Source organism: Orcinus orca, chromosome X (genome assembly GCF_937001465.1).
Source record: "Orcinus orca chromosome X, mOrcOrc1.1, whole genome shotgun sequence".
Classification (NCBI taxonomy): Eukaryota; Metazoa; Chordata; class Mammalia; order Artiodactyla; family Delphinidae; genus Orcinus; species Orcinus orca.
The window spans coordinates 16,878,743-16,894,767 of NC_064580.1; the positions used below are offsets into that span (position 1 = coordinate 16,878,743).

The following is a 16,025-nucleotide window of genomic DNA, read 5'->3' on the forward strand; positions in this document are numbered from 1 at the left end:
GAGTTCCCTCACCACGAGGACACAGCAAGAAGACAGCTATCGATGAACCAGGAAGTGAGCCCTCACTAGACGCCAAATCTTGGACTTCCTAGCCTCCAAAAGTGTGAGAAATTTCTGTGGTTTATAAGGCATCTGGTCTATGGTATTCTGTTACACCAGCCTGAACGAAGACACACACTGTTAGACCCTATGAAGGAGAAGCTTGGGACGCAGGTCTGCCTTCAAAGAGATTACGGTTCAGATGGCATGATGAGAGAGAATCACTTCAGGCAAGAGTATATTGAATGAGGTGCTCAGTTGGGAGAGTAAAGGCTATAAGTACCAACAGAGAAGGGAGAAGGAGTGCCATCCAGGCCATGTCAGGGAAACTCAGCTGGGGCTCTGTCATTAGGCCATACTTGGGCAATATCAACACCTTGACAATCCCCATCTCTGCAGGTGAAATTACCCAGAAAATTAAATGTACAGACAAATAATGTCAAAGGTGAGTTTTATTCATAATGTTGCTTATTATAAGCACAAATGTGTTCCTTTTTAGAATACTAAAAACAGGAAAATAATTCATTGGGCATCTTCAAAAATGAGAAGAAGAGTGGTTCTCAAAAGGCTGAAGAACGTGACTAGGAATAAAGAAAATTTTGGCCGAGGACAGTGCTATAACTGGGTTGGCAGATGATGGGGGCTAAGGTAAGGGGCCTCCTTAGAACTTAGTAAAGAGAATGTGGTCTGAGTTAAACCAGCAAAATTCACCTACAGTGGATTAGCCATTACGGGAATCAAGCAAGCGACATCCTTTCCTAGGCAAAGAGGTAACTTACCTCAACGTAATAAAGGCCATATGTGACAAACCCAGAGCCAACATCGTTCTCAATGGTAAAAAACTGAAGCCATTTCCACTGAGATCAGGAACAAGACCAGGTTGCCCACTCTCACCCCTATTATTCAACATAGTTTTGGATGTCTTAGCCACAGCAATCAGAGAAGAAAAAGAAATGAAAGGAATCCAAATCGGAAAACAGGTAAAACTGTCACTGTTTGCAGATGACATGATACTATACATAGAGAATCCTAAAGATGCTACCAGAAAACTACTAGAGCTAATCAATGAATTTGGTAAAGTAGCAGGATAAAAAATTAATGCACAGAAATCTCTGGTATTCCTATACACTAATGATGAAAAGTCTGAAAGTGAAATTAAGAAAACACTCCCATTTACCATTGCAACAAAAAGAATAAAATATCTAGGAATAAACCTACCTAAGGAGACAAAAGACCTGTATGCAGAAAACTATAAGACACTGATGCAAGAAATTAAAGATGATACAAATAGATGGAGAGATATACCATGTTCTTGGATTGGAAGAATCAACATTGTGAAAATGACTTTACTACCCAAAGCAATCTACAGATTCAGTGCAATCCCTATCAAACTACCAATAACATTTTCCACAGAACTAGAACAAAAAATATCACAATTTGTATGGAAACACAAAAGACCCCGAATAGCCAAAGCAATCTTGAGAAAGAAAAACAGAGCTGGAGGAATCAGGCTCCCTGACTTCAGACTATACTACAAAGCTACAGTAATCAAGACAGTATGGTACTGGCACAAAAACAGAAATATAGATCAGTGGAATAGGATAGAAAGCCAGGAGAAAAACCCACACACATATGGTCACCTTATCTTTGATAAAGGAGGCAAGAATATACAATGGAGAAAAGACAGCCTCTTCAATAAGCGGTACTTGGAAAACTGGACAGCTACATGTAAAAGAATGAAATTAGAACACTCCCTAACACCATACACAAAAACAAACTCAAAGTGGATTAAAGATCTAAATGTAAGGCCAGACACTGTAAAACTCTTAGAGGAAAACATGGGCAGAACACTCTATGACATATGTCACAGCAAGATCCTTTTTGACCCACCTCCTAGAGAAATGGAAATAAAAATAAACAAATGGGACCTAATGAAATTTAAAAGCTTTTGCATAGCAAAGGAAACCATAAACAAGACGAAAAGACAACCCTCAGAATGGGAGAAAATATTTGCAAATGAAGCAAATGACAAAGGATTAATCTCCAAAATTTACAAGCAGCTCATGCAGCTCAATATCAAAAAAACAAACCACCCAATCCAAAAATGGGCAGAATACCTAAACAGACATTTCTCCAAGAAGATATACAGATTGCCAACAAACACATGAAAGGATGCTCAACATCACTAATCATTAGAGAAATGCAAATCAAAACTACAATGAGGTATCACCTCACACTGGTCAGAATGGCCATCATCAAAAAATCTACAAACAATAAATGCTGGAGAGGGTGTGGAGAAAAGGGAGCCCTCTTGCACTGTTGGTGGGAATGTAAATTGATACAGCCACTGTGGAGAACAGTATGGAGGTTCCTTAAAAAACTAAAAATAGAACTACCATACGACCCAGCAATCCCACTACTGGGCATATACCCTGAGAAAACCATAATTCAAAAAGAGTCATGTACCACAATGCAGCTCTATTTACAATAGCCAGGACGTGGAAGCAACCTAAGTGTCCATCGACAGATGAATGGATAAAGAAGATGTGGCACATATATACAATGGAATATTACTCAGCCATAAAAAGAGACGGAATTGAGTTATTTGTAGTGAGGTGGATGGACCTAGAGTCTGTCCTACAGAGTGAAGTAAGTCAGAAAGAGAAAAACAAATACAGTATTCTAACACATATATATGTAATGTAAAAAAAAAAAAAGGTTCTGAAGAACCTAGGGGCAGGACAGGAATAAAGACTCACATGTAGAGAATGGACTTGAGGACACGGGGAGGGGGAAGGGTAAGCTGGGACGAAGTGAGAGAGTGGCATGGACATATATACACTACCAAATGTAAAACAGAGAGCTAGTGGGAAGCAGCCGCATAGCACAGGGAGATCAGCTCAGTGCTTTGTGACCACCTAGAGGGTGGGATAGGGAGGGAGGGAGGGAGACGCAAGAGGGAGGAGATATGGGCATATATGTATAATATAGCTGATTCACTTTGTGATACAGCAGAAACTAACATACCATTGTAAAGCAATTACACTCCAACAAAGATGTTAAAAAAAGCAAACATGTATTAAAAAATAAAATAAACCATGATAAATGTCAAAAAAAAAAGATACATCCTCTCCTATAAAAGTTCGGAACGAACAAAACTCCCGCCGAACGATCTTAAGGTTGGCACTCAACTGTAATGGAGAATGTGGGAAATCTATTTGATTGAACCGTGATATGTCTGGAGATGGACAATGGATGGCAAGGGGCTGATCAGCCATGAAAAGAGAGAAAAATGGAGAGTTGCCGAGGTCACAGGTGCGGGGCTCTTGCCAGCATCCTCTGCGCTTAGTGAACTCAAGATACAGTTCCCTTGGCTCACTCTTCCCCCTGGTGCCTGACGGGGCCTCAAGTTGGACATGCAAGACCCTTCGTGAAAATAACTAGCTCCTCTTCTTTTCATTCCTTGCTCTCCCGGAAATCACCAAGTAAATGTGGTTTCCTATAGAATCTGGCTTTTAAGGAATCAGGCTGAGAGGGAGCAAATGCCCAGGGCAGGCAGACCTATGTGCTTCCGATGGGCTGACATTTCAGTTCCTGTTGCGATTAGTAAGCTGCCAGTCTGCTCCCCGGGTAAGTCTCCGTGAGTTTGCAAATGTGAACCTGCATCACAGTTACAGGCATCCTTAGAAGTCTTTGAGGGCAGGGTTCTGTATCCCTGAGGCCGAGAGGCAGACCCTCCACTGTAGAGCATTCATTAGGGAAACGCCTCTGGGAATCTCAGCAATGCCCTGGTTTTCAACATGGCACAAGCTCACAAGAGCCCCTCAAATCAGTGCATGCAAGAACAGTACCATTTTCTGGTGATTTGAACACTTTCTTTTAAAAGAACTGGATCCTGAGACTTTCTTAAAACACTATCTTTCAGAAACATCATCTTTCAGGATACCTGTTCTATTTTTTTTTTTTTTAATGACAGGAAGATGTTGTTTCTGCAGTTCAGAGAGTCCAAGTTCCCTGCTTTCCTTCAGTCCTGACAACAGAGCATGCAGGTCGCTTCATCAGAGCTCTCAGAATATTTAATCTTTCCATTCTAATATTCAATTTTACTGTCGAGGCTCAAAATAAACAGGCAGCCACTGAATCTAGGTTCTCACATAAATAGCTTATATAATTGCTCTAAAATCTGCACCAAGAGATCGACTGGTGCTCTCTGGGAATATCTTGGGGAAAAGCCCCGAAGTCTTTACTACCCCGGTGAGAGAGAATGTGCTGAGCACCCTCTGAAAGAAAGACCTCGAGGAGTTCCAAAAGGCCCCGTAGTAACCACCTGAACCTGCACCGGAGCAGAGAATACACCTGCTTCGTCAGAATGCTTCGGTGATGCCTACTGATTCAAGAGGTCTGCCGTTGAATAATGCTGTTTGCTCCTGTCTACCCTAATCATCACACATCGTCCTCTTTTCTGGATGAATGACTGCAACCCCAGCTACTGGCAAGACAAGATGACATCTGCTGACACTGATGGCAGAATAATGTTTCAGACTCTGTCATTCACATAGTGCATTTGTGTTAATGATTCTAATCATCTTTACACAGTCAACTCAGCACACAACAGCCCTGTCTCCAGTCATGGTGTCACGAACTCACCAACACTCCAGGTGCAGTTCTAAAGGCTGGTGTAACAACCAATGCAAAGCTGGTTGGCGGGTTTTATAGGCCAGAGGGGACGAAAAGGATATAATACTTTGAATCTGCTAAAAGCTAAACGTCACATTATACAATTGCTTCTCAGCTGTAGGTATTACTTTGTCTGACAGGTATAACTACTGTTTCCCTAAAACTGAGTTTTCTGCTTCTTAGGAACAAGGTTAAAAGACCTATCAAAGAGATGGTAGTTGCTTGTCTGGGGTGGGAAAGATGCCCACGGGCCCCAAAGAGCATGCATGCCTCTGAGCAAACCAAGACGAGTCCGCTCATCACTGACAACGTCACTCTCTTAGCAGGAGTCCTCCTGTAATACCTTATGTAACAGAGCAGAGCTTCTAGAAAAGTATGCCATGGAGTCTCTCTCACTTGAGTGAATTTATTGCCCCCCTGAAATATGGCTGGGGACTAGAAGGCAGGGCGCTACAACGTAGGCAACCACAGGCTTTGCCCATTTGTGGAAAGAATTATCCAGATTTTACCTCAGCCTTCAAAATCATACTACTTCCATCAGGACCAAGGAGGCGGCAAATGTCTGGCAGGAGGGCGAGCTTGTTAAGATGCCTTGGCTGAAGGGAGAGGCATCACCATGAAGGTCTTGGTATCCAAATGCTTTGGATGTGAACACCTTTTACCAGGCTCGCAAAGATGAGGGAGAAGGGTGAAGCGGGTAGTCTGGGTGGCCCCCTGCTGCCCAACACTAAGCCCACAAGGACAGCGACCATGTGTGTCCTCTTCACTTCCCATCAACCAGCACAGCAGCCAGCCCAAAGAAGGGACCCAACAGATACAAAGTGAATGAATGAATAAACATAAAACATCACTGTCAGGCAGCAGATCTTCCCCCTCCCAAATATGCAAAATGACGTGAAGGTTATGCCATCCTGGACTTGCTTGTCTCTGCAAATATATATTATAAGGCACTAGATTTCTTTTTAAAGGCTATTCATCAAAGTTCTTAGATGCATCTGGATCCCCAGGGAAGCTCACCAAGGTAACTCCGTGCTGATCTGATGAACTACGGTCAGATTTCTATCATTACTGAATGTTTTAGCTGGAGCCTTCCAGCTAAAACTTGTGCTAATAGTCATTATTACAAAGACCAGAATAGTTAACACGTATGGGGCGTTTGCAAAGGACCAGGCGCTGTGCTAAGGAATTCATATGCATCATCTCAGTCAATCTTCTCAACAGTTTAACAAGGTAGGTATGATTATTCTTGCAATTTTACAGATGAGGACACAGTCGTTACTCAGTATTTGTGGGAGATTGCTTCCAGTACCCCCCCGCAGACAGCAAATTCCACAGAAGTTCAAGTCCCTCATATAAAATGGGCAAGTATTTGCATATAACCTATGCACATCCTCCCCTATACTTTAAGTCATCTCTAGATTACTTATAATATCTAATACAAAGTCAATGCTATATAAATGGTTGCAAATACAATGTAAATGCTATGTTAATAGTTGTCATTGCACAGCAAATTCAAGAAATTCAAGTTTTACTTTCAGGAACTTCCTGAAATATATTTTTTAGTATTTTTGACTCAAGGTTGACTGAATCCACAGATGCAGAACCCGCAGATACCGAGGGCTGAGTGTACTGAGGAAACATTCAATGAGTTGACCTTGAACAGAACAGCTAAGTGACAGGGCCAGGATTCAAGTCCAAGTCTATTCAATGCCGCGGCCTAGAGTCACAACCACCGCACTCCATAAATGTTTGCCAAACCTCATTCCTGTGTCTTACTGTTTTAAACATTTACTATATAGTCATTACTAAGTGCTAGCGTCTGTTTTTCTCGAGGATGAATTCTGTCAGCTGATAACCCACCACGGCAATCATTATCAACAAAAATGGGTCAAATGATTTTGCTTGGTGGAAAATGTCTTTACTGAACGGTGAGCCCTTCTCTGTTCTGTGGATTTATTCTCCTCCGAAAATATGGCTGGAAACTAGAAGGTGGGGTTGTCATCACTTAGACAGATACCTGTATCTACACTAGAGCTTCCCAAACTGTAATGTGTAAACAGATCACCTGAGGATCTTGATAAAATGCAGGTTCTGAGGCACCAGGTCTAGGGTGGGGTCAGAGCATTTCTAACAAGCTTCAGGTGATGCTGATAAAGTGTGGTCCACGGACCAGCAGTAAGTCTCAATGATCTAGAAAACACTGGGAAGCAGAATATAGATTCTCTGAACCTCAAACTTAATTCCTAGAGAGAATAACAGATGTGGAACAGAGCATCCTTCAGCTAAACAATACAAGAAAGAAAGCTATCAAAAAGCCTAAAAGGTGTGGCCCTTGGCTTCAAACCAACCTACACCATCTGGCTCCTTGAACAATCATATGCATTCATCTAAGCAGTGCATACACCATCAATGCTGTTTAGTATCCTTGGCAACCAATCCACCAGTACTGTAGTTACCTTTCCCGAACCTCAGCTCCATGGGAATGGTGATGGGTCAAGGTTCATGGTCCAGTAATAGAGCCCCCATGGGCAGGAACAGAATGCAGGCTGGGAAAGGTGGGCAGAAGTCACATGAAAGCCTGACCAAAGAGCCCTGAGGTGTAGAACTGGCTGGAAAAGACCAAACTGCTGCCCCCTTAGAATGTAAAGTGCTTCTAACTTTTCAACATTTTTTGTTACATTGTCATCAGAGAAACAACACGCCTGGAGTGAGGCGAACAAAGATGGACTGGCTCATTTAAACCACAGCGTTGTAAAATGGGTTCCCACAAAGAAAGAAAGCACAGATCAGAGGTGTGTATACATACACACACACACACACACACACACACACACACACACACACACACACACACACACACACACACACACACACACACACACACACACACACACACACACACACACACACACACACACACACACACACACACACACCACACAGAGTTAGGAAGCTTAGTAGGCCTCACCCTGTATCCTCAGCTTAACAACGTGCTTTTCAGCCACTTCCACAATATTGGCCACTTTACCCCCAAGGACATGCTATGCAGGATGCAGGCCATCCACTTACTAATGGAGCACCTAATGGTTCTTGCTGTCTATTTGGGTGCTTAGACGTTCCAGGTACTGCACCAAGTGCTTTACCCACATTACCTTGTTTAGTCACACGACAACCCTTAGAATAAGGCGCACTGATGAGGAAACTGGGGCTTGTGGAAGTTAACGGACTTGTTCACACATATCAGGTATGGAGCAGCCGAGGGCTCAGAACCCGGGTCCATCAAACTAAAATGCTGGGGTTTCCCTGGGGGCGCAGTGGTTAAGAATCCACCTGCCAATGCAGGGGACACGGGTTCGAGCCCTGGTCCGGGAAGATCCCACATGCTGTGGAGCAACTAAGCCCGTGCGCCACAACTACTGAGCCTGTGCTCTAGAGCCCACGAGCCACAACTACTGAGCCCACATGCCTAGAGCCTGAGCTCCGCAACAAGAGAAGCCACCTCAGGGAGAAGCCCGCGCACCGCAACGAAGAGTAGCCCCCGCTCACCGCAACTAGAGAAAGCCCGCGTGCAGCAACGAAGACCCAACGCAGCCAAAAATAAATAAAATAAAATAAATTGATTAAGAAAAAAAAAACAAAGAAACTAAAATGCCAGGGCTCTTCAACAATAAACGTCCCCACCCCACATCCCCAGCCCCGTCATGGAAGCCACAATTCTGACAGCAGGCAGAGCACTGAGATCCAAGCCACAGAGACTTACATTCCCCTCCTTTTCAAAGTCCGGAGGAAGTAACTTCACGAAGTTGTCGGGGAACACTCCGCGTCTGCCATTGAGCTCCCCTTCCCACCAGCCTACGTCGATGCAGTCCTAGGAAACAGGAGAGCAGAGTGAGAAATGGGGTAAGCACCCTACAGGGAGCTCTGACACCCTTGCTAGAGAGATCGAGGAGCTTTCCTTGAGGCTGCTATCAACGGTTTCTAAGACTAAATCAGCACAAACCCCAAAGTCGGATGGGAGAACAAAAGCTTAAGTGCGCTAGAGCTGTCCGCTGGGATTCAAAACCCAGTGTTGCCTGTAGATGCCTTAAGATCAGTAAGATCTTCTGTTTTTCCCTTAAGGATAGGAGGATATGTATTTTCTTCATTTTAATTTTCCTGAAATAAAATTATTTCATTAACTGAAAACGTGGGTTAGAAAACATCACACGCACAAATGTTCTCTCTGATTAGCCTGTCACAAAGCTTGTCGAAATTAAGGAGGGCTTTGCGACAGGCAGGCAAGCGCAAGAAAACTCAGTGTATGCAAGCTCATTAATGTACCCTCTCCTTTCCGTGCTGATGGGGCACAGCTGTCATCATGAAGAGCCCTTCCCCCCCACCTTACAGAACTTAATGTTTGCTCACTAAATGAATGAATAAATCTCTTCATTCTTCCAGATCAAAACTGCTTCCCTTTGAATAATCCCTATTCTGTTCACTCACTTGTCAAACGTTTATTGAGCACCTACTCTGTGCCAAGTGCTAGGGAGAGAGTGAGAGCTCAGCCTTTGCAAGCTTCCATGCTGAGCCTAATGGCCTCGTGGCTCTCCCAGGCATTCACCCTCACGCCACAGAACCACCTCTATTTTTCCCCATCCCCAACTGCTTGGAAGTTTGATTTGCTCTAGTCTGATAATATATCTCGCATTTGTCCTCTGGGTCCAACTCCACTTCTCCCACCCCAATCCAAGACCCATCTGTCCTGCTGTAAACCTCCTCACTTGGGCATTTCTTCCTTCCCAGTGTATGTACAGCACACACACCACTGTCAAGTACAGGTCCTTGAGTAAAAACCCAATTCTCAGACTGTGGTCAACAATTTCCAGCTAAAGCCTGAAATGAGCGAAGGCTTTCCAAAAAATGCTAGTAACACAGAGGACTTTGAAAATAAATGCTCAGGAAAGTGAGGAATTCCTGCTCAGGGCCCACGGAGACGCACTCATGGCCCTCCACAATACCGGTGGGGCTGGGGAAGGGGTGACGAGGCCTCAAGCGGCAGATGTGCAGCTGGCCTAGGCCCTGGGGATAAGCCTCTGGAGGCCCTGGCTTACGTGACTCACTATGTGCCCTGCTAGAGCATCCATTCCAGCAAAAAGAGAAACGCATCTGGATTGTTCACCATTATACCCCCAGCCCAATGCACAATATAATAAATATTTCTGGAATCAAAGAAGACTCTTTCTAACCCTGAGCTCTGTGATCTCCCACAGCCCAAGACTAGGATTACTGCAGGACAAGATAGCCTCCATCTACCCCAGCCTGTGAGGATTCTATGGAAGTTAACACAGGGCCACCTCAGGTGAGAAGTAAATGCTCAGCATCATCTTCTACCCCAGTGGTATCTGTTATAAGGATAGACTGACCTGAGTCCTTAATCACACTATAAATTCTAGTCGCAACCAACACCAAGAGACAAAGACACCTGAAGCATCAAGTTCAGATGCACTCAGGACAAATCAAGGTTCAGGAGACTTACAATATGAAAGAATGCTTATCTTTCCTGGAAAGTGCCAATGAGGAGCCCAGGCACGTATCTGTTCCTGCCCACGTCACGTCACGCCCTAAACAATCTAGCGGTAGTCCCTAAGAAGGGACTCATGAACATGGGTGGTGGTGGCAGAATCTGATGACTTCTGACGTTCTTCCATCCCTGAGAAACTGTTATGGCATCAACGATATCAGAAAGACTTATGAAGGAGGAGGGGGTGGAATTTCTTTACTCCTAATCCTTGGAAATTAAGTCTTTCAATCCAGAGCCTCTGTTTCTGAGGAAATTCCTGGCATAATTTTTTTTCCTCTTCTTTTTCTGGACAAGTCCCTCTCATCTTCAAAGCCCAACTTGAAACTCATCTTTAGGAAAGTGACTATAATGGAAGCTTTACCTTTTCTCTGACACTCAGAACTGTGTTAATTTGCATTTCACGATATCCCATTCAACAAACAACTATTATATGTAAAGTATATTTAAATTCATTCTGTAGGCACCAAACATTAAACATGCAAAAGAACATGATCCCTAATTCCAGGGAGCTTAGAGATTTGTGTGAAACACACACACACACACACACATGCACACACATAACATACAAGGTCCTTTTTTTATAACAGGTATCAACCATGAGATCTAGTACCAAAGAGGAGAGAATCATTAACAGCTTTTCAAATAATCTTAAATCTTTTCATGTGTGAAGGGTTTGCTTATGTGAGGAGTGGACTTTTCTCCACATTCATTTCAGATCATCTGATACAGAATTATGTCCATAAAAGGCACTCAAATATTGTTTAGTGCTATATTTCTTTTGAAGGCTTTCTTTCAAACTTTCTAAATGGTTCAAGGCTATGCTTCCCATTAGCCTTAAGCAATCAGCAACCCAAGAACCACTGTAATGAAGCCTCCTGCTTCATATGTGAGAAAAACAGCAAAGAAAATTTTAATAAACAAAACAAAACAAAAAAAGCATATGCAGAATAACTTCAGAACTTACGCACGCCTACAGGGGAAAACAGTGCGTGTGACATTACATTTATTATACCTCCCATCAGTGGTGAGTAGCTCGAATGGCTCATCTATGTTCTGCTTTTTAAGGAAAACATGAACAGTGCTAATCATTGTGTGATTCAAGGTAAGAGAGGGAAAGCATGAAGATAGAACACAGTATGTCTAATTGTTCTGACTGGTATAAGAACAAATACAAAGCTCACGGATGAGATAAGTATGTTGAAGAAAGAAAACTGACAGCGTGACAGAATACTAAGAAAAGTGAAAGGGAGTCTGCTGCAGGACAGAAAATGGCCACAGGGTCAAGATGCCTGGAGTGGGACAGAGATTTAGAGAACTGAGACTTCTTTTCCCCTAGCAATAGAAGCTAATTTAAGGGAAGCAGGAAGAATTCTGACAGCAAAATGAGAAATGAAAATAAGTCATCTTCAACAAACCAGACAAAAGAACTAGGCTTTTGGCGGCAGAGATGAAGAGAGAATTATTTGTATGAGGGCTCTGCTTCGAGAAGTGTGAAAGAACAGCAAATGCAATTTATTTAATGAGGACCTAAAACATGCAGGATAGGAGAGGAATTCAGCAGGAAAAAGAAAATCATCATGTCCTTATGGGGCTCCCAAGCTCAGAGCCTAACGGGAGAGGCAGACACAATGAATCAACATGGCACCGAAACACCGGCAGGAGTCCTAGGCTGGATTAACAGCAAGTGGGACCAAGAGAAACCAGGCAGCCTGAAAGGAGAGAACGAGGGCAAGAATCAAGGTGATGAGAAAGGTCAAGGGTGGGATCACCAAGTGTGAAGGAAGGGGAGAGGGAGAGTGGGAAGCTGGGGTCATAGAAGACAACATTCAAGAACTGGCACTTAGAGTGAAGGCAATGTTTGGCCCCCAGGAGATTCCAACCAACCTCTACTGAAGAGTGATGTGAGGGGTGAGGCAAGATGGCAACCATGAGTGACGGTGGCGGGGGGGAGAATGGACAGTCAATGATTTGTGAGGCCAGAACATCATCAGGATGGAGTTAATGTCCCCAAGGAGGATGGCAGGAGGTGGGTGAAGGCAGGAGAATGAGGCAGTAGGTGACCACTAAGGAGAGACGCAGTGTTGGCAAAATACTGGAAGATTTTAGGGTGACCATATAATTTATTTCCAAACCTGGGACACTACTAATAATTATACCACAGGCACAACCCACGATGGTTATGCCAAGATCTACCCTAGTGGATTTTGAGATTCCAATAAGGATGAGGAAAGGGCAGCGTTTGCAGGTGAGGGGATGGCCTTTAAATGAGGCAGGAGTTTGCAGTGGGAAAGAGTTAAAGATCAGCATGTAGATGGAAGTTTCCAGAACAATGATGATTAGAAATAAGATCTATTCACATGTAAGCAGAGGAAAGTAGACCTCGGCCCTTATCAAGAGTCAAAGAGTATGGAAAGAATTATACTTCTGACATAGAATGCTCACTCTTCTATGATTAAGCCCTGAAAATGGTTTCTCTATGCCTCATCGCCAGGCAGATATTAGCGTAAAATATATTTTTCCTTGTAAAATACAAATAATGTTTTTCCTTTTAAGGAATGAATAAACAGAGCCTTAGGTGTGCTGTACTCCAGCCTCAATGTTCTGCACTATCTTGGGTTAGCCAAGATATCTCAGAGAGAGGAGAAGGAGAGCGAACTTGGGCCATCTGATACTTAAGTGGTCCACTAGTGATAAAAACTCTGGGTCTCAGTTCCTTGATACACAGGAGATGTTTGAGGTGTAAAGAGTAACACAACTGCTGCTGGTTTGTCGTCATTACTGTGATTCTAGGGGCTGGTCCCAGAGACCTTGAGGGATAATGAGGCCAGGAAAGTGTCTTAATTAAGCACACATACAGCTGTCATGCGACTCAGCACCATCTTCCGGTGAAACCCCCTGGCAGCAGCTCACACACTTGGAGGGCTCAGGGGAGGGATGTGAAGCCCCCAGGGTGTGTCTGAGGAGGGAAGCCCGGCCCAGACCTCAGTGTCAGGCCTTAGTTTGCTCCATCCTGCCACAGAGGCCCTGGGGAACGTGGCGGAAGCACTCCACCAGTGCACACAGCTCTCGCACTGGGGGTCAGCTGAGAGCCGCTCCCTGTCATCCAACCTGGCGGCAGGGAGTCACCTGTGAGCTCTGTTGTGTCTGCCTCTCGTCTAGGCACTTTAAATCTTTAGAAAAGACAAACTTGCCACTTGCCTTGTAAATTGCAAACCCAGCTGCAACCTCATTTGGGGCTCCATTTCGTCAAGAGTGCAAAGCAACATCTTAGACCAGTGCTTCTCAAAGCTGGCTGCACATTTAGAATCACTTCTGGCTTTTTTTTTTTTTTTTTTTTTACTGAAATCAAGATGCTCCCTTTTTAAGGTGGGGTAAATCATGTAAATTAAAGAGAAATTTAGGAAAAATGTTTAAGGAATAATAATTTCAGGTAGGCAACTGTAAGGAAGGTAACAATCATGCGTGCCAAGGCTACGTGATTCCTCCACAGGCCCCAAGGTGAGAAAGTGACGCCCTCGTTTTCCAGAAATTCTTTGCCAGTACATATTGCATAGCTATAGGTACTGTTTGTTGTTACACTGAGTCCTGGGCAGAAGTTTTGTCCCAGAAATTCATTATGCTGCAAAGCCGCAAAGCCATATCGAGGAATGCTAAAGTACTGAAGCCACGAGAGCCAAGGCACAACGGTTCTGAGATTTACCAACAGCCCTGAAAATATCATCATAAACACAAAAGAGATGGTCATGAGAAGCGTTGCTATGGATACCACGCTCTGACTTGCTGCTATGGCCAGCGCCATTGAACGGGCTGAATAAGCCACCATCATCACGGTAAACATCATGATGAAGAAGGCCTCCACCTGTGGTTTCAATCCTAACAGGGAGTATGTTATACTAGCAAATATAATACTTGGTAACATCCTCATGGGGAGTAAATCAGATAACAGTTTTCCAAAGAAGTAAGATGACACTCTGTAGTATCCACTGATATATTCATGTATGAAGAGCTTCTTCTCGACCACCAGGAGCTCCACGGCCGACACACTGCTGAAACACTGGTTGGTGGTCAGGAAGAAGCGCACCCCGGCTCTGTTCTGCATTCCTGTAGGATCATTTTTTAGATGGTAGAAAATGGCACCTATAACCAGTCCCAGGATGACTGTTACAATTATCTGAACTATAGAAGCCTGGAGATCACCCAGTAAGTTTTTGAATGAACGCCTGGAAATCCATCTGAGCTGATGACAGAAGGAGGTGGCATAGGTGATCTCCTTGTAGACTGAAATATTCTTCTTCTGACCCCCTGAGAGTTGATCTAACTCAACTTTTGTCTCCTTGAAGAAGGAGGAGTTGGCATAAAACTCAGTTAATTTTCCTATGAGCGGAGTATCTTTCTTGGAAGGCTCTTCAGTCTCCCTGGCTTCACCATCTGTGTCTTCTCTGTTTAACACCACAGCACAGGAGTCTCCATTAATGACGTCCAGGAAGAAGTCTGCAGGGTTATTATAGAGCTCACAGTGGTAACCAGTGGATGGAAAGTAACCCAAGGCCTCCTGAGCAGGCCCGTGGAACATTAATCTTTCTGAGGCCAACAAGGTAAGGCTATCAAAGAACTTGAAGATGGAATAACGAGGCTGATGAATGGAGAAAATGACTGTCTGTCCTTATTTAGACATTCTCTTCAGAAGCAAAAGGACAGCATTTGCTGTGCTTGAATCTAAGCCAGTTGTGGGCTCATCCAGGAACAAGATGGATGAATCAGTAATAAGCTCCATTGCAATACTAGTCCTGTTTCTTTCTCCTGCAGACACACCACGGGAGATCAGGTGAAAATGACAATTCGGATTCACTAGGTCTGGGGCTGGTCAGAGATTCAGCATTTCTAACAGGTTCCCAGGTGATGTCAATGCTACTGGACCACACTTTGAGTAGAAAGGTTCTCAAAAATGGTAAGCTCCTTGAAAACAAAGGATCTTTTATTTATATCTCTGTATCCACCAAATACCTAGCACAGTGCCTGGAAAATATTGATTATGAATACACGTTGGCTGAATGGATGAATCGATGGATGGCCCAATCTGCCCCCACAATACTAATCTACTTCCCACAATTTCCAAACATCCGAAGTGACGTCAAGTTGAACGAGGAAGAGGCAGGTCTAGATTAGCTATATAAGAAAGCTTCATCTATTCAATCAGGCTTACCGGTTGGTCTGTACTGAATATTTGTTCATATTTGTGGTAACAACTTAAAAAGTACCTTGAAAAGGTAGGTCACATTTTCTAAGACATCATAAGTGCCCTGTTCGAGTTTGGACAGGAACGTATAGCTCAGAAATCGCCATAGCAAACCCCCAAATGATGGGTTCACCACCTGGTCCTCTTGAAAAAGAAAAACACTCTGCTTGGTCACTTCCCCTGGTGGTCAGCTGTCCCCACACTCCCTAGTACCGATTTCCCAGAAATCATCCAGCATGGCTGTTTTCACGACCTTCTCTGATGACTGAAATATCACTAGAGGAGAAAGTGAGTGTTATTTGACCTCGGTATGGCTGTCAAGTGAGCCTCTGAGTGCCCCGAGGCGGGTCTCACACCCTCAACATCCCACGAACAGTATGAAAAGTGCTGTTTAATATTTACTAATAAACACCTTCTGCATGGAGCTTCAGGGGGACTGTTGAGAGGAAGCTCCATGGAAGCCGAAGCCCATGAGCACTCAGTTCTACCGCTGCTCGTTAACACCTCCCGAAG

The 16,025-nt window shown here is 43.9% G+C and overlaps 2 protein-coding genes across 14 annotated transcripts in view; both read right to left on the reverse strand.

Moving 5' to 3' along the window:
• Positions 1–16,025, reverse strand: part of SH3KBP1 (SH3 domain containing kinase binding protein 1) — a 343,640-nt gene that overhangs the window by 61,823 nt on the left and 265,792 nt on the right. For all 13 annotated transcript variants that reach the window (XM_004283056.3, XM_049704753.1, XM_033411495.2 and 10 more), the window contains one exon: positions 8,477–8,584. In XM_004283056.3, coding sequence (XP_004283104.1) covers positions 8,477–8,584 — 108 coding nt within the window. The remainder of the gene's footprint in view (positions 1–8,476; positions 8,585–16,025) is intronic.
• On the reverse strand, positions 11,357–15,421 carry LOC117197867 (broad substrate specificity ATP-binding cassette transporter ABCG2-like). The gene is given in 1 exon segment (XM_033411501.2): positions 11,357–15,421. A coding segment is annotated over 1 exon segment (1,377 nt). The 5' UTR covers positions 15,051–15,421; the 3' UTR covers positions 11,357–13,673.